This window comes from Macaca thibetana, chromosome 3 (genome assembly GCF_024542745.1).
Source record: "Macaca thibetana thibetana isolate TM-01 chromosome 3, ASM2454274v1, whole genome shotgun sequence".
NCBI lineage: Eukaryota > Metazoa > Chordata > Mammalia > Primates > Cercopithecidae > Macaca > Macaca thibetana.
In genome coordinates this window covers 38,229,369-38,254,372 of record NC_065580.1, presented here as the reverse complement: position 1 = coordinate 38,254,372, position 25,004 = coordinate 38,229,369, and the positions used below count along the sequence as shown (strand labels likewise).

The window sequence follows — 25,004 nt, the reverse complement described above, 5'->3', positions numbered from 1 at the left end:
CTTCGTCGATTGTAGAAAATAATAATGTAGCAGTGTTTAGGCTTTTAACACTTTAGGTATCATAAGTAGTATTCTTACGATTACTAAGGGCGTTATCTTTTTTCTAAACTTAAATGCTTTAGAATGCCTGAACCTGCATTAGCTAGTACAAGAAAGAAAGAAATAAGATAGCAGTGATTTTGACGCACACATGAAAAAGAAAAAATCCTTGTTTGTTAATTTGGAATTTATTAAGCGTCTGCGCTCTTTCAGATCCTTAATACGTTTTCATAACATTTAATCAATTTCTTAGGTAAATTTGTTTAAAACTTTAAGGTAAATATAGCTGGCAGTGGATTTATTAAAAGCAAACCATTCTTCAATTGTATCCTCATGAAATTAAAAGGTACACCAAGAAATTCAAATTCTTGTTTACAAAAATGTATCTGTGAGCTTCTACCCTATTATCCTCCCTACTTTTCAAGTGGCTAAGCCTTTTTCTTTGGATCTTATAATTTATAAAGATCACAGATGTATACATATACCCATATCCTCTGGTTCATGTTAATCATTGTATATGATACTATGTAGAGAACTGGGGACACACCAAAAGGAAGGAGGCAAAAATCCCTTCACACAATGGGAATGCTAAGTGTATCCTACATATTAAAAAGTATGAGCTAGAACTTAAGAAAGTTACTATAAGTTCCCTTGATGGACAGCATAATGCCTGCAGCTGAAAATTACATAAATTTCAAGACATTTTCTAAAAACAATATTTTTTTAAAGAACGACCCTTGCGTTTTGCTTCAGCTATGGCTAAAACAGTATGCCAAAGGGGCTTAATGAAACTCAGGCAATGTAGCTATTCTACTTATTCATGTTCTTTGTGAGCAGGTACTGTGCTCAGTGCTGGGAATGGAACATAAACAAGATCCTGCCCATGGTGGTATTTGTAGTTTATTTGTTGACTTGGACCCTAAACAGGTAAAATTATAATTAAACAACCTAAGTTCAGAGCAAGATGTATTCAAGGGAAAAACATACAGGGTTCTCAGATCAGCAATAAAATGGTGGTATAGGGATGCTTAACATGTTAGTGAAGGAAAAGCCTCTAGGTAAAGATGTGAGAACTGAAAAGGGAAACGTCAGCCAAGTAAATAACAGTCCAGATCTGGGAAGCACATGTACGTTTGCTTTTGTAATGTTAAGAACCAATCTATTTGATTGTGAACTTATGGATTATATCAGAAATTAAAATATAAAAATAAAAAAGAACCAATCTGTTTGATTTTAATAAAATTCATGGGTTTTAAATTTTTCTATTCTATTGCCTATTATTTCAGGCCTTTATATGATTTGGGGGCCATAAAATTTTTGAATGTGGGCTGGGCACGGTGGCTTACGCCTGTAATCCCAGCACTTTGGGAGGTCGAGTTGGGTGGATCACCTGAAGTCAGGAGTTCGAGACCAGCCTGGCCAACATGGTGAAACCCTGTCTCTACTAAAAATACAACAATTGGCCAAGCCTGCTGGTGCACACCTGTAATCCCACCTACTCGGGAGGCTGAGGCAGGAGAACTGCTTAAATTCAGGAGGCAGAGGTTGCAGTGAGCCAAGATCGCACCATTGCACTCCAGCCTGGGCAACAAGAGTGAAACTCCATCTCAAAAAAAAAAAAAAATTGGATGTGATAAATAGATCAAAAGTTTATCAATTATTCTTGATTCCTATGTCTTTCCTTTTCATAGTTAAGTGCCAAAAGAGAGCTTTTATTCAGTGCAAATGACAGCTAACATTTATTCATTAAGCAACTAACATGAGCCATTTACTTTATTTCAATTCGCTGCAACAACCATATAAACTGGTGCTAGGATGACCATTTTTGAAGGAAGGGACAGAAGCTCAGGAAAGTTAAGCAACTTGCCCCAGGCCATACCACTGGTAGGTAAGGATTCAAATTCAGATCTGACTGCAAGTCCGTGTACTTTCCCCTCTAACATCGTCTTCCATTGTGTTAACAATACAATTTAATAGTATTGAAGTTGTGTACAACACGCAATTCTAGATTTCATCACTTAAACACAAAAAGTTTAGAAACGTCTTGTGACTTATATACGTCTTAATTATAGGACTAATTATATTTAATCATTGAAATGACTATTAACTATTTATATTGGCCACAGTTGATTTATTCACTTTATTAATTCAACAAATATTGATTAAGCACCTTCTATGGACCAGAGGCTCTGCCAGATACTTGAGATGAAACAATTAACAAGACAAATACGGTCCCCGTCATTACAGTGTTTGTTTCTAGTCAGGAAGACTATAATTAAGCAAATAACACACAGATTGCAAATTTTGGTAAGTGCATATGATAAATAATGAGGTATTACAAAAGGGATAACAGAGGGTTCCTCAGTTAAAATTTAAGGTTCAGAAAAATTGTCTTAGAGGAATGTCATTTATTGAAAACCCTAAGGAGGGGTGAAAATTCAAAAAAGGAATGAAAACATTCCAGGCATATTCTAGAGGCAAAATTATAATTCACAAGGTAGAAAAGGTCTTGCAACATTTGAAAGCCCTGAACCACTGAGTGAGGGGAAGACTGACTACAGGTTGGAAGGTGGGCAGGGATGAGGCCATGTATGAACTCACAGACTCTTCCACTCAACAATATGAGACTTTCTTCTCTGTCCAATGGGAAACTATGAAGATTTTTGAGCAAAGGAGTGACATGATCCAATGTATGCTTTAAAAAGGTCACTCTAGTTGCTATGTATTGAAGAATGAGTTCAGAAAAGGGCACAAGAGGGAGCAGGAAGACTGATTTGGAAACCATTACAGTAACTTAAGGGAGAGTCAAGGTATGGTTGATTTAGGGTGGTCTATGAGAGAATTGGAGTTAAACTAATAAAGACTTGATAATGATTGGTATCAGTGTGAGAGGTATCTAGGGAAGCTGTCAATTTCTGATTTAAGCAGCTGAGAAGAAAGTGTCATTTGCTGAGATAATCAGAAGTTCTGATTTGAATAGATGTCCATGAATCATCTAAGAGGAGAGTATAAATGATAAGAATAATTTTTTTAAAAGAATTAGTAAATACTTATTAAATGCTTACTGTATGGCAGGCATAGTTTTTAAGCACCTTAAATATATTAATTCATTTGTTATCAGAAAAGCCCTATAAAGGATATGCTGATTTAGAAATGAACAAACAGAGGTACAGAAAGGTCACATAACTTATGTAGGGTGACACAGCAAATACGTTACAAAATTGGTATTGAACTCTATGTTTCTGACTCTGACTCCAAAGCCTGAAAGCTTAACCACTCCAGAGATTTCTCCCTTTCATCTTTAAACAAGCAACTAGATATAAGAGAACACTGCACAGAAGAGGAATCCAGAGCTATTCATTTAAGAAACAGCAGCATAGAGGAGGAATTTAAATCCAAGGGAATGGAATAAAGTGTAGAATAGGAGAAGGATTCCTGAAATGATCTGGGAAGAGCCACAAATAAGTCTGAAAAAGAATGGCCAGACAGATGGGAGGAAGCCAAGAGAATGTTGAGGGATTTCAAGAAGGAAAGGGCCAATGTACTGAATGCTGCTGAAATGTCTCATAAGATCTGAGCTAAGTGTTTGAGAATATGACACATAAGATATGCACTAATAGTGTTTGAAGGTTTGGCACCAAATTGGTCATCATTCAACCAAGCAAAACACCTGATGTGATGTGTTGAGCACAAAACCTAAACTAGATTAGAGACACTAAGTGTAGAAAACATTCTTGAGCTGCCAGGCTCTGAAATGCAACTCAGAGATGGGGAGATTTCTAAAGGGAAATCTGGGGTGAAGGAGGCAGATTTTTTTTTTTATTTTCTCAACTTATGAGATATAAAATGGTATGTTCACATGTTGGAAGGAAAGATCTAATAGCTAGAAAAGGAGCGGCTGAAGTTGCAGGCAAGAGAAGAGAAATATAAGGAACGAAATATGAAAAAGGAGAGGGCAGAGAGTCAGAGGGGTGGAGAAGGGCCCTGACGGGAGGTGGGTCACTTCTTCCAAGGAACATGCATGCAGGCACCTCTCTGCAGGGTCCCCTGGCTGGTTATGTGTGACAGTGCATGAAATAGTCACTGAATATGCTCCCTTGCTGTCCTCTGCTTGTGCTCACCGAGGAGTGACTGTGTCTACTGGGAACAAGTTTGCCTTTTCACTGTTCTGAAAAAAAGGATCAATGATCTCAAATCTAAAGAGCATCAGGAAACCTCTGAAGCACAGAACTGTACCAGGCATGTCAGGCATTCAGCAAAATTTAGGAACAACTATCTTTTCCATTCCCCACCATTGCCCAGTACCATAGCGAAGGGGAAATCCCTATGATCCGGGAAGATAATCCAGGAGATGTCATCTCAGCCAGTAAACCATGCTCCAAGAACCAAGTGTCTCTCAGTTTCCTTTTCTGAGACCTTTTCACTCATTCTTATCTCTGGTTTGTTGTAAGTACTAGGAGGAAGACAATTTAATTATAATACTCACAGGAAGATAAAGATGACGATGCAACTCCCAGGATATTTGCAATTGACAAGAGACCACTTAAACTTAATGAGTCTCTAGAGAAATATAAAGAGAGAAGATAATCTGTGGTCTATGAGTACTTGCAAGGGAGCTGTCTATTCTGCCCATTCTGTCTGATCTGCCCATCAATCAGGATGGCCCTGTCTACAGGGGAACACACCAGATACACACATCCAGGCACACATGCACACAAATGTGTATACTCAAGACACACACTCAGACACATTCCCAGACACATGCTAACACATCTATCCACACAGCATGCACATAAACACACATGTACACACAAACGAAGACACACATGCACACAAAGTTTGTGGTACTTTAACTAAGCACCACGTATGGTGAAGACCAGTGTGGCTGACGAATGGGCAGGAATAAGAATATGTAAAAAAAATTCTAAGTCAGAGCAAATAGTTTAGATTTATTATTCTAAATGAAATAAAAAGCCATAAGGAGTTTTAAGTGGAGGAGTGACCTGAACTGATTTTATTTTCAAAGTGCTCCTGAGAGGTGACAACATGCTGGCAGCCCTCGCTGGCTCTAAGTGCCTTGGGGAATACAGGCTCAGGGTCCACGCTGGCCGTGCTTGAAGAGCCCTTCAACCTGCCACCGCACTGTGGGAGCCCCTCTCGGGGCTGGCGGAGGCCGGAGCCGGCTCCCTCTGCTTGCTGGAAGGCATGGAGGGAGAGGCGTGGGTGGGAACCAGGGCTGCACCCAGCTCTCACGGTCCAGCATGAGTTCTGGGTGGGTGCGGGCTTGGCAGGCCCTGCACTGGGAGCCTCCGCCCAGCACCACCAGCCCCAGGCAGTGAGGGGCTTAGCACCTGGGCCAGTAGATGCGGAGGGTGCGCTGCTCCCCCAGCACTGCTTGCCAGCCTGCGCCAAGCTCAAATTCTCGCCCGGCCTCAGCCACCTCCCTGCAGGGCAGGGCTCGGGACCTGCAGCCTGCCATGAGCAAGCTCCCCTCCCAACTGTGGGCTCTTGCGCTGCCCAAGCCCCCCCGACGGGAGCCACCCCTTGCTCCTCTGCACGCGGTCCCATCAACTGCCCAAGGACTGATGAGTGCGGGCAGGCGCATAGGACTGGTGGGCAGCTCCACCTGCAGCCCACACGCAGGATCCACTAGGTGAAGCCAGCTAGACTCCTCAGTGGGGTGGGAACTTGGAGAACTTTTATGTCTAGCTGGAAGATTTTAAATGCACCAATCAGCACTCTCTGTCTAGCTAGGAGTTTGTGGATGCACCAATCAGCACTCTGTATCTAGCTAATCTGGTGGGGACTTGGAGAACTCTTATGTCTAGCTAGAGGATTGTAAATACACCAATCAGCACTCTGTCAAGGCGGACCAATCAGCTTTATGTAAAATGGGCCAATCAGCTCTCTGTAAAATGAACCAATCAGCAGGATGTGGGTGGGGCCAGATAAGGGAATAAAAGAAGCCTGCAGCCTCAGCAAGGGCAAGCCACTCCAGTATTCTACGACCGTGTGGAAGCGTTGTACTTTCACTCTTTGGGTCCTTACTGCCTTTAAGAGCTATAACACTTACGACAAACGTTTGCGGTTTCACTTCTGAAGCCAGGGAGACCACAAACCCATTGGGAGAAAAAAACAATTCCAGACACGCTGCCTTTAAGAACTGTAACATTCACTGTGAAGGTCTGCAGCTTCACTCCTGAAGCCAGCAAAACCACAAACCCACCAGAAGGAAGAAACTCTGAACACGTCTGAACTGCCAGAAGGAACACACTCCAAACACACCGTCTTTGAGAACTGTAACACCGTGAGGGTCCGTGGCTTCATTCTTGAGGTCACTGAGACCAAGAATCCACCAATTCCGGACATACTCCCATGGCTGTAATGGGGAATACTTACAGGGGACAGAGAAGACTTACTAAGCAAAGCTATTAGGAGGCTATTACAGTGTTCTAGGTGGGAAATAGAGGAAGGATGAACTGGACTGGCAGCCATGGAGAAGAAAGTTTGGTAGATTCAGGTAGATTCTCTGGAAGAAAGACATGATGACAGGACTTGCCCAGAGATTAGGAACAAGATAAGAAAGAGTTTAAACAAGTGGGTAGGCCAGGTGGGGTGACTCATGCCTGTAATTCCAGCACTCTGGGAGGCTGAGGTGGGTGAGTCTCCTGAGGTCAGGAGTTCGAGACTAGCCTTGCCAAAAGGGCAAAACCCCATCTCTACTAAAAATACAAAAATTAGCTGGATGTGGTGACACATACCTGTAGTCCTACGTATTCGGAAAGCCTGAGGTTGGAGGATCGCTTGAACCCGGGAGGCAAAGGTTGCAGTGAGCTAAGACTCACATGGCACTGCACTCCAACCTGGGCAACAGAGAGAGACTCTGTGTCAAAAAACAAAACAAAACAACAAAACATAAGTGGATAGATTTACTTAGAGAAACCTGGGAGAGAAGGGAGAATCCAGAGTTCTGTATTAGCTGTGGCTCATTTTAAATTCATGTGATCTATGTGACAATGTTCAAGAGAGACTGGATATATAAAACTGGAATTGCAAGGCTAGGTCAGGGCTGAAGATAGAAATACAAGAATTACGAGAACAGAGATGGAATATAATGCATGGTATTGGATGAAGTTGTAAGGTGAAAGTGTCCAAAAAGAAGAGTCCCTGAGCAGCTAGAAACCTCCAACATTGTAAGGTATACAGAGGAGGAGGGGGCAGCAAAGAAAGCAGAAGAAATTTTAAGTAAAGGATGAGAAGCAGTAACGAAGCATTTATCCATTTTCGTTAGTTTTACTAGGATGTGAACCAACTGAAAAAAAATATTTTGTGTGGTTTCTCTTGCAAAAACTGAGAATTTGGGCAAGCAAAATTTTAAAGATATGTTCACAAATTATATGATATTCCTTCTTCTAACAAATGGAGTTTAATTTCCCTTTGCTTGTGTGCGGGTTACATTGACTGACTCAATACTAATTGAATCTGGCAGTGGTGGTGGGATGGTACGTCAGGATTAGATTATAAAAAGACTGCGGCTTCCATTGTGAGGTGGCCCATGTGGAGAGGAGCTAAGATCCTGGACTAAAAGTCAGCATCCAATGTTCACGCAAGGCCCAAGGCTCTTCAGTCAGCTGTGGTGAATGTTGCTAGTCTTGAGTCTCTCCCTTCAGGGTAGTGGGCTTCCTTCTGGCCCAGGGAAAGTCCAGAAATGCCTTCCAGAGTCAAGGCCTGGAATAGGGGACCCCAAGAGCCCACTTGGTGCTCTACCCCACTGTGGCCAAGCCAGTACCCAAGCTGCAAGGCAAAGTCCCCTTTACCCTTCCCTCACCTTTCCTCAGGCAGAAAGGAGTCGCTTCCCATAGCCACCACAGCTGGGAATGTGCTGGGTCACACCTGAAGCCAGCATGGCTCTGACTCACAACCAAGGCCTAAGGTCAGTACTGCCTGGCGACCACTGCCCACTATTCAGGGCCCAAGGACTCTTTAGTCAGCAAGTGACGAATCCTGCCAGGACTAGGTCCTTCGCTTTAAGACTGCAGATTCCCTTCTGGCCCATTATGCGTCCAGAAATATTTTCCAGAAGGTAGGGCCCGGAATGGAGACCTCAAGACTCTGTCTAGTGCCCTGTTCTACTGTGGCTGAGTTGGTATTCATGATGCAAGACAAAGTCCTCTTCAGTCTCCCTTCTCTCCTCAAGAAGAGAGAAGGCGTCAGTCCTGGAGCTGCAAGTTGCACTTCCTGGCATTGGGGGAAGAGTGATGCAAGCACTCTTGGACACCTCAGCTGATGGTTCTGTAGGTTGTGTGTACACTAAGTCCACTGGCTTCAAGCCCAGCACAGCACCAGGACTTGCCCAGGAATTACAATCCTTGTGGTCTAGACTGCCTTTCAAATTTACATAGAACCCCAGAGTATTTTAGCCTGTGGTGAGGAACCTTGCTGGAACTCAGCTTCAGCCACTGGGATGGATGATTGTCCTCTGGTTAAAGCTGGTCTCCCTGTTCCCTCCATGGGTGCCAGCTGAGTTCAGCCCTGTGTGTGCTTTCTGCTGTCATAGGGCAGCTCTGGGTTCCAATAAAAAGTCTGATAATCACTGAGTTATCCCTTCCCTAAATACAAATGTTCTTTCTGTGTGCCACACAGCCATTGCCAGGGAATGGGGAAAGGCTGGTGTATGCGATTCAATACTGTTTTTCCTACGCTCTTCACTGCCTCTTTCTTTATTATAATGTTAAAACCAGGCACTGTGATTGCTCACCTGATTTTTGGTTCCTATGAAGGTGTTTTGTTGTGTGAATAGTTGTTCAATTTGTTGTTCTTGTTGGGAGGACAATCATTGAAGGTTTCTATTCGGCCGTCTTGCTCTACCTCCTTTCCCAGCTATCCTTGTATTTTACTTTTCTGAGTGAATATTAAGAGCTATTCTTTCTCCTTTTTAATAATTGTTGGCATGAGTTTGTTTTTTGTGGGGTGTTTTGTTTTGTTTTGAAATGGAGTCTCACTCTGTCACTGGGCTGGAGTGCAGTGGCATGACCTCGGCTCACTGCAACCTCTGCCTCCCGGGTTCAAGCAATTCTCCTGCCTCAGCCTCCCAAGTGGCTGGGATTACAGGTGCCCACCAGCATGCCCAGCTAATGTTTGTATTTTCGGTAGAGACGGGGTTTCACCATGTTGGACAAACTGGTCTTGAGCTCCTGAACTCAGGTGATCCACCCACCTCGGCCTCCCAAACTGTTGGGATTACAGGCGTGAACTGCTGCACACAGCGAGTTTTGTTTTTTAATCTTAAAGTCACAGAAACTCTCAGGGGGTAGCTGTGGAATCTGAATCAGGATAGCTAGTTTCTACAGTATCCGTTTTCGACACTTATTTTACTCTATTGAAATCACTGAAAACGACAATACAATACTAATTGGTCTTAGTCCATTTGTGCTGCTCTAATAAGATACCTGAGATTGGGTACTTTATAAACAACAATTTGTTTCTCATAATCTGGGAAGCTGACAAATTCAAGATCGAGGCTTCTGGAGGCTCAGTTTCTCATGAGGGCAGCTCTCAGCTCATCATCATAAATATGATGCCTTTAATGCTGTGACTTCACATGGCAAAAACTGGAAGAGCAAAAGGAACTATCACTAGCTCCCTCCAGCCCTTTTATGAGGTCAATAATTTCATTTGTGCAGGCTCCACCCTCATGACTTGACAACCTCCTAAAGACGCCACCTCGTTTTTTTTTTTTTTTTTTTTTTTGTTTGTTTGTTTGTTTGTTTGTTTTTGAGACGGAGTCTCGCTCTGTCGCCCAGGCTGGAGTGCAGTGGCACGATTTCCACTCACTGCAAGCTCCCCCCCCGGGTTCACGCCATTCTCCTGCCTCAGCCTCCTGTGTAGCTGGGACTACAGGCGCCCGCCACGGCGCCGGCTAGTTTTTTTGTATTTTTTTAGTAGAGACAGGGTTTCACCGTGTTAGCCAGGATGGTCTGGATCTCTTGACCTTGTGATCCGCCCGTCTCGGCCTCCCAAAGTGCTGGGATTACAGGCGTGAGCCACCGCGCCTGGCCAAAACCCCACCTCTTAATACTGTCACATTGGCAATTCAGCTTCAACGCATAAATTTGGGAGAATATTCAGACCACAGCACAATCATAGCATCTAATTATAATCAGATAATCAATTTTTTTAAAATTTCTCTCATACACTCACACTTTGAAAAATCTCTTACAAATGAAAATAAAATGCACACATAAGCAAAATGTATGTGCTCTTTGTTATTGAGATATCTGTGGTATTAGACATAAGTTTTTCATTTCTTTTGCTTTCTTCTCCCGACTTTCAACATAAAAGAGAACAATGACATCCCTAAAGGAAGCTGCAGATCTCCAGGAAGAAATGAATAAAACCATCGTAATGGCAGGATTGGTCTGGTTCACTTCACTACTCAAAGAAATGTGCATAATTAGCATGTCTTCATAAGAAAATTAAGTTAGAAACAAATTTCAATTATTAATTCCCTTTTGTCTTTGCCTTCTTAGAAGGAGTTTTTAGTAATCCATTTTTAACAGCTTTTATTTAACTTTTAATGTTTTAATTTTTAATTATTATGGATACATAATAGCTGTACATATTTATGGGGGACATATGATGTTTCGATATAGGCGTTAGAGTATAATCATCACATGAGCATAATTGGGGTAACCATCGCCTCAAATATTTATCATTTATTTGTGTTAGTAACATTCCAGTTCTACTCTTTTAGTTATTTTAACTTATACAATAAATTGTTGTTAACTATAGTCACCCTATTGTGTTACTGACCGCTAGATCTTACTCATTCTAACTGTATTCTTGTATCCATTAACCATCCCCTCTTTATCTCCACACTGCCTCCCAGACTACCCTTCCTAGCCTCTGATAACCATCATTCTCGTCTCCATTTTTTTAACTCCCATATGTGAATGAGAATATGCAATATTATTTGTCTTTCTAGTTTATTTCACTTAACATAATATCCTCCAGTTTCATACATGTTGTTGCAAATGACAGAATCTCATTCTTTTTTATGACTGAATTATATTTCATTGTGTATATACCACATTTTCCTTATCCATTCATGTGTTAATGGACAATCAGGTTGTTTCCATAATTTGGCTATTGTGAATAGTGCTTCAATAAACATGAGAGAGCAGCTATTTCTTCAGCGTACTGATTTCATTTCTTTGGGGAATATACTGAGGAGTGGGATTGCCAGATCATATGGTAGCTCTATTTTCAGTTGTGTGAGGAACGAACAAACTGTTCTCCATAGCAGTTGTACTAATTTATGTTCCCACAAACAGTGTATGAGGGTTCCCTCTTCTCCACATCCTCGTCAGCATTTGTTATTACCTGTCTCTGGGATAAAAGCCATTTTATCTGAGGTGAGATGATATCTCATTGTAGTTTTGATTTGCATTTCTCTCATGACTAGTGATGTTGAGCATTTTTCACGTATCTGTTGGTTATTTCTATGTTTTTGAGAAATGTCTATTTATATCTTTTGCCAATTTTTAAATTAGATTATTTTTTCCTAGTGAACAGTTTGAGCTTTATAATATTCTGGTTATTAATATAAGGGCCCTCATTGTAAAAATCACCTTTTCTACATTCAGCATTTTTTTGTAATGTGATCAAACATATTTAGTTACAACTGTTAGCTTCATCTCAGTTGTTTCAGTTTTTAAATATTATAATATGAAATATTTTGAAAATACTGAAAAGTAAAAAGAATAAACATGTGTTCACACCACTAAGATCCAACAAATGGTAATATTTTGTCATGTTTCTGATATTTCAATTTTTCCTAAAAAAATGAAGAATTACAACAAATACAAGAGAAGATTCTCTGATTCTAGTTCCCATACAAATTTCAGGATAATGTTTGTGTATAGAGAGGAAGAAGAGAACTAGAATCCCACAAGACTGTCCCCACTTCAGATGCCAATCAGAAACCACAGGGTATGATTTGTGCTTCTGCCCACCCATAGTTGGCTACAAATTGGGCCTTCCCAAAACTGCCTCCCTGGGTTCAATTAATTTGCTAGAATGGCATACAGATCTCAGGGTGAAACACTTTATTTACACTTATCTATTCATTATAAAGGATATTACAAGGGATACAGATAAACAGGCAGATGGAAGACACATTAAGCAAGGTATGGGGAAGGGACACAGAGTTTCCATGCCCTCTCTGGGGCACCACCCTCCAGGAACCTCCACGTGTTACCAATCTAGAAGCTCTTTGAACTTTTATGAACAAAAAGAGGCTTTTATGTAGGCAGGATTGATTAAATCATTGGCCATTGGTGATTACCTCAACCTTCATCCCTGCTCCCCTGCCTGGAGGTTGGGAGTAGATGAGACTGAAAATTCCAACCCTCTGATCACACAGTTGGTTCCCCTGGCAACCAGGCCCCACCCTAAAGCTATCCAGGAGCTCCCAGCTATCACTCCAATCTTTGGAAATCCCAAAATCCCAAGGGTTTTACTAGCTGTGTGCCAGGAATAATGATCAAAGACCAAATATTACAACAAAATATTCTCCTAGTGCCCCATTTACAAAGGTTATAAGGAGCCCTGTCTCAAGATCCAAGACAGAAGCCAATTTATATATTTCTTATCATGGTTAACCACTCACCCACCCACTAACTCTGTTCCAAAGGAATCCCCAGGGAATACTACTCTACCAATGTATTGAGAAATATATTGGTAAATAAAGAACCAACATCCCAGAAAAGTTCAGTGGCTTCAGATCAGTGATGGTGTTTGAAAATGATCTCCTTGACATGGCCTCCCTGATTCCCAATCTTAAGGGACAGTTGGTAATTACCAAAATAGGCAACAAGAAGCACCAGCCAAAACAGTTTTAACCACAGATATCATTGAGAGCAACAAGTTGATTATGGTATTCCTAGAACAGATATAGATATCTATACCATCTATAACATATGAAAAAAATTAGAACTTTTATTTTTGTGAACAGAGTCTTAACTTCAAGCAACACAATGGAGAATCACAACTTCTCACTAAGTTCCCAGACTTGAGTCCTTTCACAGATATGAGCCCCTTCGATAAAGGGAGGACCAGATACCATCAATAATTCCCACTGTTACACTAACACAAGAAGTTTGTATAAAATTTCTCTCTTGAGTTCCTTCTAAGGCACAGAGCAAGGACCCCGCGTAGGTGCCTTCCAGGCCTCTCCCAAGTATGGAAATAAAGGAAAATCTTGAGTTGCTTTGAAAGAAATTTTAGGCACTTAGCTAGCTCTGAGAAGTAAATGAGCAACTTGGTAAATAAAAAAGTAATAGTAGCTGTAAACAATAGCCAAGGAAGTTAGAGTCACAAGATGTTTGGTTCCCTGCAAAACTAAGAATAACATGTTCCCATATGTCCCTGAGTTGTGTTTCAGAAACCTGGGCCCACACTAAATGGATCCATTGGTACATAGACCTCAGATAAGAAGGAATTGTGGACTGAACTCCAACTGCTGTTCTTTCTAAGGTTCTTCCTAAGGGGTTTGGAGGTAGTCACACCCATGAGCCATACCTAATGTATCTATTCTGCTCATCCCAAATTTTTAAACAAAGCTTTTCTTCCTTAACTAGTTGCAAATCAGAAAACCTTTGAATCTATCTATGACCTGGAAGCACCTGCTTCAAGATATCCCACTTTTTCAGTCCCAACCACTGTATAACTTACATGTATTGATTTTGAATTTTGCCTGTAACTTGAGCTCTCCTGAAATTGACCCCTGCCTTTAAAAACCTGTGCTTGCAAGCCATCAGTGAAGTCAGGTATTAAGCAGGAGTTGCCAGATTGTCCTTGCTTGGTGCCCTGCAAGTAAACACCCTCCTTTCACCTGCTACAAACCTCAACGTGTATGTTTGGCCTTATGCAAGTGCTGAGTGAGTGAACCCCAGTTCAGTTTGGTAACAGTAGTGTGGCTGTACACTGGAGAAAGACAAATACTCAGATTCTTCAGAGATTATTGCACTCGTTCAGAGCTTACAAATTCCCATGGATCCTATATGTCAGTGTGGTCCAGTAGTCATGGGTGGGGGCTTACCGATGCCAATGACCTACATTAAATAAAGTTGAGAAAGCAGAAAGTCTTTGTTGCAATGCAGAAGAAGGAATACAACAATCAGAATCCAACTCACAGTTGAATGCATGATTCTGTGGATCCCCTCGTGCTTAGCTAACTATTCAGTTTCTGAATGCAAAGTGTACATTCAACAATAGGAAGTATACCTACTTCAGCTCCTTGTTTTATGAAGTAAGGGCTCTAAGGTAGGAAGATCAGATGAAAGTGGCTGGAATAGCCCCTTTTTTGAAAATAGAAAGTCACAAAAAATATTACAGAGATTACTGCAATGATCAAATTTGAAAGACTAAGGGGTAAAGATTTCTGCTGCCTCCTTGTTTAATTCACCTATGTGGCCTATGGAAAAAAACAGATGGCTTTTACAGAATTATGTGGAATATCGTAAATGTAATCAGGTAGTGTTGCTACTTGCATGGTTGCTCAAATGTGATTTCTTACTGGAAACCTAGTACGCCATTATTAAATCTGGCAAATGCTTTTTCTCTAGACTGTTTCTTGAGACCACAGAAGCAATTTGGCATGTGGCAGAAACAGTACTGTGGATTCCCTATATTAACGCAGGGGCTTTGGCAACTCTCTGGCTCTTTGTCATAACCAAGTTCCAAAGATCTGGGTCGCCTTATCCCACTGAACATTATGTTTGTCCAGGATTTTGGTAACATCCTTCTAATTGCACCTGGAATTAAATGTGTAGAAATACCAGCCGGGTGTGGTATACCTGTAATCCCAGCACTTTGGGAGGCCGAGGCAGGCGGGGTTACCTGAGGTCAGGAGTTCGAGACCAGGCTGGCCAACATGGTGAAACCCCATCTCTACTAAAAATGCAGAAAAGAAAAATTAGCCAGGCGCGGTGGCACATACCTGTAATCCCAGTTACTTGGGAGGCTGAGGCAGGAGAATTGCCTGAGCCCGGGAGGCAGAGGTTGCAGTGAGCCAAGATCGTGCCACTGCACTCCAGCCTGGCTGACAGAGTGAGACTCTGTCTCAAAAAAAAAAAAGAAAAAGAAAGAAAGAAAGAAATACTATTACACTAAAACTAAATTTGTACAAGTCATCATTCACCTTAACAAATATTACACCTTCCTCTCAGTGTGCAGTTTTCCTTTCTCTGTTTTGTCCCTTTACCTGAAAAAGCCCTCTCTTGCCTCACAATTTTACCTCATTTGGCTTCTATTAAAGGATGTGCTCATTTTCCTTTCTTAATTTTCTGATCTTTTTTTTCTGTGACTTTTACTGGTTCTATTTCTTCTCCATTGCCCTTCCCCCGACACACATCGCCAATGTCAGCCCATTGCTCATGTTGTCTTTACATGATACATATTTTTGTCTAGAATTTATGAGGAAAGTGGACTCCAGTCTAGGAATTTTGAGGAGAAAGAGATTTAATACAGGGAGTTAGAAACGTACACTTTAGGCTGGGCACGGTGGCTCACACCTGCAATGCCAGCACTTTGGGAGACTGAGGTGGGCAGATCACAAGGTCAGGAGTTCTAGACCAGCCTGGCCAACATAGTGAAATCCTGTCTCTACCAAAAATACAAAAATTATATGGGCATGGTGGTGCACACCTGTATTCCCAGCTACTTGGGAGGCCGAGGCAAGAGAATCGCTTGAACTCGGGAGGTGGAGGTTGCAGTGAGCCAAGATCGCACCACTGCACTCCAGCCTGGGCAACAGAGTGAGGCTTCATCTCAAAAAAAAAAAAAAGAAAAGAAAAAAAAGGTACACATTTGTAAAGCTGGAGGAAGCACAAGTTATTCCAGAAAGTGGCTGGAAATCTAACAATGAGAGCCCACAGGGGTGAGGTAAGGCCACCAATGAGAAGTCAGACAACAATTGCCAAGGAATATGAGGACTATACCCTCTGAACATCATGAAACTGCCTCACCTTGAAATAATCTACTCTGAAACTATGCAAGAAAGAAATTCTGAGGAATTCGTTCCAGGCTTCTTTCCTATGAGACAAAGGAGAAGGAGGGAACAGACAGGAGCACTGCTGAGTTGACAAAAGACAACCCAGTTGTTTTCAAGGATGTAAACCCACCACCCTAGAAACACTCATCCCTAATCTGAGCCTTTAAAACAAAACAAAACAAAACAAAAACAAAAACAAAAACAAAAACAAAAAAGTATCATTCTAATTTTGCCAAGATAATCTCAAACTTGAATCTGAAACAAACTCTTTACAATAGTCTGTCTTCCAGTTTTCTCTTCTGACCCCGGGATTGTATCCTCCATAGTCTTTGACTTTTAAATCAGGAGGTCAAACTTTATTTCTTCTTTTTCGTAATCTGTGAATCTCATTGTTTTCTACTTTCCATAGTTGATTTCTTTCTTCTCAACCATGCTGCAAGCATAATACTTTAAGTTATAATTACCCGTTTCCTATATTTCTATATTCAGATCTCCATGCCTTTGCAGTATATTTATCAGCCTTTCTGCATGCTATGCAAGTCTAGATTCAAAAATATGGCTCTGCTGATAAAAACCCTTGTGTAGTTCTCCATGTCCTCAGAATAAAGTCCAAAATTCTCATGAGGCCCTCCGTTCTGCTTCAACTTACCTATATGTTTTCATCTCTGACAGTCATAATGGGCTTCTCCCTGCAGTGAACGCACTGTACTAATGTCCATCTCTTTGATTTATTTATAATTACCATGAACTGCAATGCTCTTATTATCTTTTATCATCAAAATCTGCCCCATCTCAAGTGTGATCTTCCCATGATCTGCCAGAACTCCAGCCTGCTTTGATGCCTTGCTTTCTTTGAAATCCCGGATCTGTTAACATATACTTCTGCATTTATCCTTATACTATTTTTCAGTGTTGTTTAATTTAATTCACTCACTAATGATTATCATCACTGTGCCAGAAACTGTACTGGGCACTACTTAAATACTCCATGTTCATTTGCTTGGTCTCTCCACCTAGACTATGAGTTCCTTGAGGCTGGGATTATATTTTACATGTTTCTTATGATCTGTATATTGTCCAGCAAGATGTTCAGCAGATCTTACTAAATTGTATTAAATTGGTCTCAAATTTGGCAAGAGAAAATAAGATGATGAATTTATTGAATTAATAGGGGAAAATAGAATGGAATTAGGAATCATCAATAGACATCTGATTGTCAAATTGTTAGATTGATTCATATTAAACCTCAAGCAGAATAATAGCACAGTCTTCACCACAGTAATTTCCTTCTTCAAATTTTGCCAGAACATAACTTTCCAGAAAGAAAGAGATTTTTAAGTTATGCATGTGTGGAGAACTTAACAACACAGGGCAATTAAATTCTCACACGCTTAGTCCATAATTTATAAAAGGTAATAGCCCAAAGCTTAATTTTGAGTTCTGAAAAATGCAACTATTATTTTTCTTTTAACTGTTCTACCTAAAGGACCCTGCCCTTTGACAAGCTTGTGAACAATGAATTATAAAACAGAGAGAACTTTCTCCTGTGCCAGTAATAAATGCTTTCTATCTTTCCTAGTAGATCAATCAAAGATCGTTATTTATTGGCCCATTTTGTTAAATCTTATTTTAATAATAATAAGATCTCCCATTTTTTAAAAGCTTTGTTGACATACAAAATGCACAAATTTAATGTCTACAATTCGATAAGTTGTGACATATGTATACATCCATGAAACCACTATTATAATCAAAATAGTGAATATAAACATCACCCCCCAAATCCTCCTAGAGCCAACCAGGGATCTGTTTTTAGTTACTATAGATTAATTTGAATTTTCTAGAGTTTTACATCAATAGAATCATGCAGTATGCACTATTTATTGGTTGGCTACTTTTACTCAGTATAATTCTTTTTGTTTTCCCCATATTATTGTATATAACAATGGGTCATTCCTTGTTGTTGCTCAACTGCTTTCAGTCAGCATAATTACTTTGAAATTTATCCATGTTGTTGCATATATCAATAGTCTACTCCCTTTTAGTATTGAGTAATAGTCTATTATATAAATATTACACAATTTCTTTATCTATTAATTTGTTCATGGCATTTAGGTTGTTGCCAATTTTTGGTGATTGCTAGTAAAACTGTCATAAACATTATGTATAAGCCCACGTATGGAAATACACCTTGCTTTCTCTTGGGTAAATTCTCAGGCATAAGTTAGCTGAATAGTATTTTAGGCATATGTTAAACAATTTAAGAAATTGTCAAACTATTTTCAAAGTGGCTTGGCCATTTTATGTTCATAGCAATAGTATGTGAGAATTCAGTTTCTTCACAACTTCACTAACACTTGGTATTGTCAAACTTTTAAATTTTAGCCATTCTAGTAAGTGTATAGTGGTTATTGTGGTTTTAACTTAAATTTACCTAATAAATAATTACACTGAACATTTTTATACATCTATTTTCCATCTGTGTATCTTCATTATGAAGCGCCTCTTCAAATATTTTACCTATTTAATTGGAATTTGCTTTAGTGTTATTGAAGTTTGAGAGTTCTTCATATATTCTGGATATGATCTTTAATCGGATATTTATCAGATATGTGTCTTATAAATATTTTCTTCTAGTCAATGACTTTTTAAATTTTCTTCATGGTACCTTTTAATGAGCACTGGTTTTAAAATTTTGATAAACTACATTTTACCAATTTCTTATTTTATGGACTGTGCTTTAGTATCATGTTTAAGGAGCCTTTGCATAAGCTGAGGTCAAAAAGATTTTCTAATACATTTTCTTCTAAACTAATTATTGTTTTAGTTCTACATTTATGTATGTGATCTGTTTCAATTACTTTTGTTCATGTTGTAATGTATAGATTACAGTCCTTTTAAAAATATATTTTTATATGTGGATTTCTAATAGTTCTGGCACTATTTGTTGAAAAGATTATTATTTAACCAAAGAATTGTGTTTGTATACATGTCAGAAATCAGTTGTCCATGTACATAAGAGCTTATTTTTGTACCCCCTATACTGTTTCATTTATCTATTTTTCTGTCTTGACACCAGTACCAGTATAACGTTCTTGATAGCATCACAAGTTTTGAAATTCATTAGTATTATCTCTTTATCTTTTAAAAATTTTTCAACTTCTTTATTTATTTTACTATCTTAGATCTTTGACATTTTCAAATGAATTTTGCAGTTAGCTTGTCAATTTCTACAAAAACACATGCAGAGATTTTGATTAGGATTACATTGAACCTAAAGATCAATTTGGGGCAAATTATCATCTTAACAGTATTAAGTGTTCTGGTTCATGAATATACTATGTATCTCCATTTACTGAGGTCTTCCTTAATCTCTGTCAACAGTGTTTTAGAGCTTTCCAAGTGCAGGATCCTACACATCTTTTTTTTAACCCAGAAATACCTCATGTGATTTTATATTTTTTATGTTAGTCTAAATGGTATCATTTTATGTAATTTCAATTTCTGGTTGTTTATTGATAGTGTATAACAACTTAGTTTGGCATATTGGCTTTGCATTTTGTACCTTGCCAAAAATCACTTATTAGTTCTAGTAGTGCTTTTGCAGATTCCTTTGGGTTTTCTACATAGATGATCATGTTGTCTGCAAAAGCAGGCAGTTTGGATGGCCTTAATTTCCTTTTGTTGCCTTACGTAATAAGAACATAGTCCTATATATTTACAGATCTAGTTGCCATTTCCTGTGCTCTTCATCCCATTTTGTAAATCCGTATTTCCATCTGCCATAATTTTCCACAGATTTCTATTAACATTTCTTGTAGTATGATTTGCAGGTGATACTTTTTTTAGTTTTTGTGTGTCTGAAAAAGTTTTTTTAAATTAATTTTATTTGAAATCTATTTTCACTGAGTAGAGAATTCTAGGTTGAACTTTTTTTCCTTTCAATGTGAGATGTTATCCTGCATACTGTTTTTGTCAAGAAATTGACTGTCATCCCACATTTGTTTCTCTGCATATCACATGACTTTTTTCTCTGAAGGCTTTAAAGACTTTCTGTGTATCACTGGTTTTGAGCACATTGATTATATTTTGCCTCAGTGTACTTGGGTCTTTTGATATTCTTGGATCTTTTAATATCAATTTTGAAATGTTTTCTAGTATTCTTTCGTTAATCTTTGCTTTGCTCATCTCCCTTGAAGACTCCAATTACTCGTATATTAGACCACTTGAAGTTGTCATAGCTCAATGATTCTCTTTTCACTGTTTTCCTTTTTTTTTCTTTCTCTCTCTCTTTTCTTTTGTATAATTTATGTTGCTATGTCATGAAGTTTCTTAATCTTTCCCTCTGCAATGGCTAATCTGCTTTTAATTCTATCCAGCATATTTTAATGTCACACATTGTAGCTTTCATTTTTGAAAGTCTGAGTGTTTTAAAAATTATCTTTCCTCTTTCTACCTAATTTTTTGAACACGTAGAAAACCTCTATAACTCCTCTTTTTAATGTTCGTATCTACAAGTTTTAACATTTGTGCCAGTTATGGGTCTATTTCAATTGATTATTTTCTTCTCATTATGGATCACACTTTCCTAATTTTTGGAAGGCCTGATAATCTTTGATTGGACATGTCAAACGTGAATTTTTTCTTTGTTGGGTGCTGAATAGGTATGTACTTCTATAAATATTCTTGAGGTTTGTTCTGAATACAGTTAAATTATGTGGAAACAAAATCTAAGGTCTTGTTTTCATGATTTGTTAGATGCCAGTAACATTTGTTCTAAGGTTAATTATTTCTCATTACTGGATGGGACTTTTCTGAGTATTCCACCCAGTGCCTTGTGAATTATGATGTTTTCCAGTCTGGCTAGTGAGAATAGGCACTATTCCCAGCCCCCTGTGGTACCAGTAGTTTTTTTATCTAATCCTCTTGGATATGCTAATCTGTACCCTGCTGAATACTCAAAGAGGAAACTCCATATCCATAGGGCTCTTTATTTATGCATGCAGTTCTTTATTTATGCCTTCTTTATTTATGCACCTAGGCTGTACCCAGGTTCTCCCTCCCTTCACCACATCCTGGAAACTCTCTCAAAGCAACAAGTGGGGGAAGCAATAGGACTCACCTCATTTGTTACCAGTAAATTAAAAGTCACTGTCCTTTATTCCCTGATGGCCAATGTGTTAAAAATTATTGTTTCAAGTATGTTAGTCTTTGTTCTTTGTTGGTTTGTTTATTTCAAGCAGGAGGGTAAATCTGTTCCTTGTTGTTTTATCTTGGTTGGAAGTAGAAGTCCTTTTTTGTTTCTCTTAATGTGAATGGAGATAAATAAATTTAAGATATTTTTATCATAGAGAATTAAAGATGATATATATATACTTGCCAAATTCTTAGAATAAAATAAAATAAATAAACATTGACAGGACTCTAGATTGTCCTTGATATTTTCAAAAATAAATATGTTCAGACACAAAACAAATGAATATAACTGTTGAATATACACAAAAAATTCATAAATACTAGTTAGCAAAAGGCAGAAATCTATTAAAATAGCAATATGCTATAACCATAAAATTAAGAATAATTTTGGACATCAGTTAACATTGTAACTCTCTTATAAAATATTTGAGTACAGACTTGGAATTTTAACAAAACTCGTTCAAATCCCAACAATATCACTTACTTGCTATGTAATTTGGGGCATATTTCTTATCTCCTTTCATAGGCACTTTATCTTGGCTAAAAAACTGACCTCATTAAGATTATAAGAAGAGTAAATAAAGCACTGTTTGGGGCACTCGCACAGAAGTTTTGGAATGCCACTTATTTTTTTAAGTTACTTTCTAGAATTATGTAGAAATTGCAAAGTTAGGGGTGATCTGCTCCAATTTCTCACTCTCCGTGGATTTTTTTCAGAGATGTGCACTCAGCTTTTACTTTGTACACTACCAGTCAAAGAAATTTGTATATTTAAAAGCTAAAGGATTTAGGGTTATGTGTGAAAGCATTTTATAAATCTAGGACACTATTATATTGTTAGACTAAAAGTAAAATCTGATAGTTCACTCAGACATTTATAAGATTTGACTAAGCTTTAAATGCATTCTGCAGATGCAATCTACAACCGTTTACAGCTAAGTCAGTACTTAGCCCATGCTAACCCAGTGTCCTCTGTCTCAGTCAAGAAAAACAGATAGCCTCCTTTACAGCTGTTTCTCCTTGTTGGAATCATTTTAGGCAATGGCTTTTGATTCATTTAACTGTCTTGTAATTCATGCATACATTAATTTAGATGCACAACAAATAGATATGCAACTGATACATAAGACGTATTGCCTAGGCCTATGCAAAATGCTGAGTGGGAAAAAACAGCATGATGTTTGTTCCCAAGAAAGACCAGATAGACAAGCAAAGAGAGAAAAAAAAAAAAAAAAAAAAAAACAGCTGGACCCCAGTGGCTCATGCCTGTACTCAAGTACTTTGGGAGAAGGAAGTGCGTGGATTGCTGGAGCTCAGGAGTTCGAGACCAGCCTGGGCAACATGGTGACCCCCTGTGTAGCCTGGCATAGTGGCTCATGCCTGTAATCCTAGCACTTTGGAAGGCTGGGGCAGGATGATTGCTTGGGCTCAAGAGTTTGAGACCAGCCTGGGCAACACGGTGAAACCCTGTCTTGACCAAAAATATAAAAAATTAGCTGTATAAATATAAAAAATGGCACATGCCTAAGGTGCCAGCTACTCAGGAGGCTGAGGTGGGAGGATTGCTTGAGCCCAGGGGGTAGAGGCTGCAGTAAGCCAAGATCATGCCAGTGCACTCCAGCCTGGTTGACAGAGTGAGACCCTGTCTCAGGAAAAAAAATAATAATAGACAGATAGATAGAGATATAGATATAGATGATATAATTGAAAATACAAACTTCAAACTAGATGTCATGGTAACAAATTAATGCTGAGCTCCGAGAAGAATGAATTGTTGTGGACTGGAGTAGTCAGGAGAAACTTTATGTAATAGGTGGCTGCTGAGCTGGGACTTCAAAGTTGAGTACAAGCTGAAATTGTGGAGATGAGGTTGTACCAGCGAAGAACCGTGATGAGAGCAAAATCAAAGAGACGTGGGATATGTGGGATGTTAGAGGCAATGAGTGGACTAGGACTGGTCCTGTTGGCTGGTTTCTAGTGATACTTGAGAAAGTATTATGGGAGATACATTTGGAAAAATAAATTCAGGTAGTGGAAGACTTTATTCTGCAGGTACTGAGGAGTGTGGCAGAGATTTGCTAGTTGACACCAATACTCATTACCCATTCTTTGTGTGTGGTCATTGAAATTCCTGGTTTAACGGGATGCATGGGTATTCAGAACAAAAAGCATTTACAACCCTTCCTTGTAGCTGTGTGGTGCCAATGGAAGTGATGTGTGCTTCTGAGTAGGTCCTTAAAGGGAAGAGATATTCTTTCTTCCCTTTAACTTTCCCTATTGTCTGGCCTATTGTGTGAAATGTGGAAGCAGGCTGCTACTTGGGTCCATGTGAGCAAAGCGAACACCTCAGCATTGTAGAGTAGCCAGAGAGAAGGATCCCGAGTCCCAGACAGCTTCGGGCAGCCATAGTTTGGGCTACTCACATACACATTTTATGAGCTAAAACTTCACTTCTATTTTGTTTAAGCCACTGTATTTTGAGATCTGTAATGTAGCAGCCAAAATTTTGAATTGAGCTATTGCTTCCTCGTAGTCCTTATGGTAGCCAGACAAGGCCTAGGGTGGCCAGTGGCCCCTGAGCTTCACGTATCCTAACATGCCGTATAATATATACATGAATGAGTTGGGAAGCTCCGCCTTTCTTACAACAAGGAATCTCTGGAAGTGTTTGAGTAAGGAAGCAGCAATGTAAGAATAAAGTTTCACAGGAATTAATCTGAGTGACATTTAGCAGATCAGTGTTGCCTGGGGCTAGGAGTGGGGACTGCAGGATTTATCAGAGATGGGCAAGAGGAAACTTTTTGACATGATGAAAATGTTCTAGATCTTGATTGTGGTTGTGGTTACATGAGTATATATAGTTGCCAAAACTAATTAACTGTATACTTGAAAGGGGTATATTTACTAGGTGTGCGTGTGTGTGTGTGTGTATATACGTATATGTGTGTGTGTGTGTGTATATGTGTTTATATATATGTACATAAAATCTCAATAAAGTTGATTTAAGAACTTAATTTGGGCTGGGCACAGTGGCTCATAATCCCAGCACTTTAGGAGGCTGAGGTGGGCAGATCACGAGGTCAGGAGTTCAAGGCCAGCCTGGCCAACATAGTGAAACCCCATCTCTACTAAAAATACAAAATATTAGATGCGCACCTGTAGTCCCAGATACTTGGGAGGCTGAGGCAGGAGAATCGCTTGAACCCAGGAGGCAGGGGTTGCAGTGAGCCGAGATCACGCCACTGACTTCAGCCTGGGTGACAGTGTGAGACTTCATCTAAAAAAAAAAAAAAAGAACTTAATTTGCCTGTGTGTGTATGTGTGTGTACAAGATACTTTAGATAATTTATACTTGTTCTTGGGAAATAATAGTAGGAATGAGGTTAGACAAGAGCATCATTTTGAAAGAAGTAGTAATAAAATCTGGAGATCAATTAGGCCTGGTGATATTGATTTACATGTAGGGAAATTTGGCTTTTCTACGTAAAGAATCATCTGAGCTTCACCACGGGTCGGTGAAGATACCATGCCACAAAATGGGGAGAGTGGAAGTACAGCTCTGCCACATATTAGCTAAGTAAATTTATTCAGTCTCTTGGAGTCCCTCTTCTTCATTTGTAAAATAAAGTGGGGTGCCTGCAAATTGCCAATGAGTTGCAAAGAACAGAGAAAATAAGTGTAAAGAACCTCCTACATGTGCCTGGTACCTAGTACG

The 25,004-nt window shown here is 39.3% G+C and overlaps 1 protein-coding gene across 4 annotated transcripts in view; it reads right to left on the bottom strand.

The window, feature by feature from the left end:
- Positions 1–25,004, bottom strand: part of TSPAN12 (tetraspanin 12) — a 105,822-nt gene that overhangs the window by 8,497 nt on the left and 72,321 nt on the right. The window contains exons 8-9 of one of the 4 annotated variants that reach the window (XM_050785094.1): positions 24,446–24,566; positions 6,762–6,922 (exon numbers count right to left, since the gene is read on the bottom strand). In XM_050785094.1, the coding sequence (XP_050641051.1) occupies positions 6,777–6,922; positions 24,446–24,566 (267 nt within the window). In that variant the 3' untranslated portion in view covers positions 6,762–6,776. Of the gene's footprint in view, positions 1–6,761; positions 6,923–21,110; positions 21,399–24,445; positions 24,567–25,004 lie in introns of those variants that run through there. The other 3 variants (XM_050785098.1, XM_050785095.1, XM_050785097.1) reach the window with 3 other exon arrangements.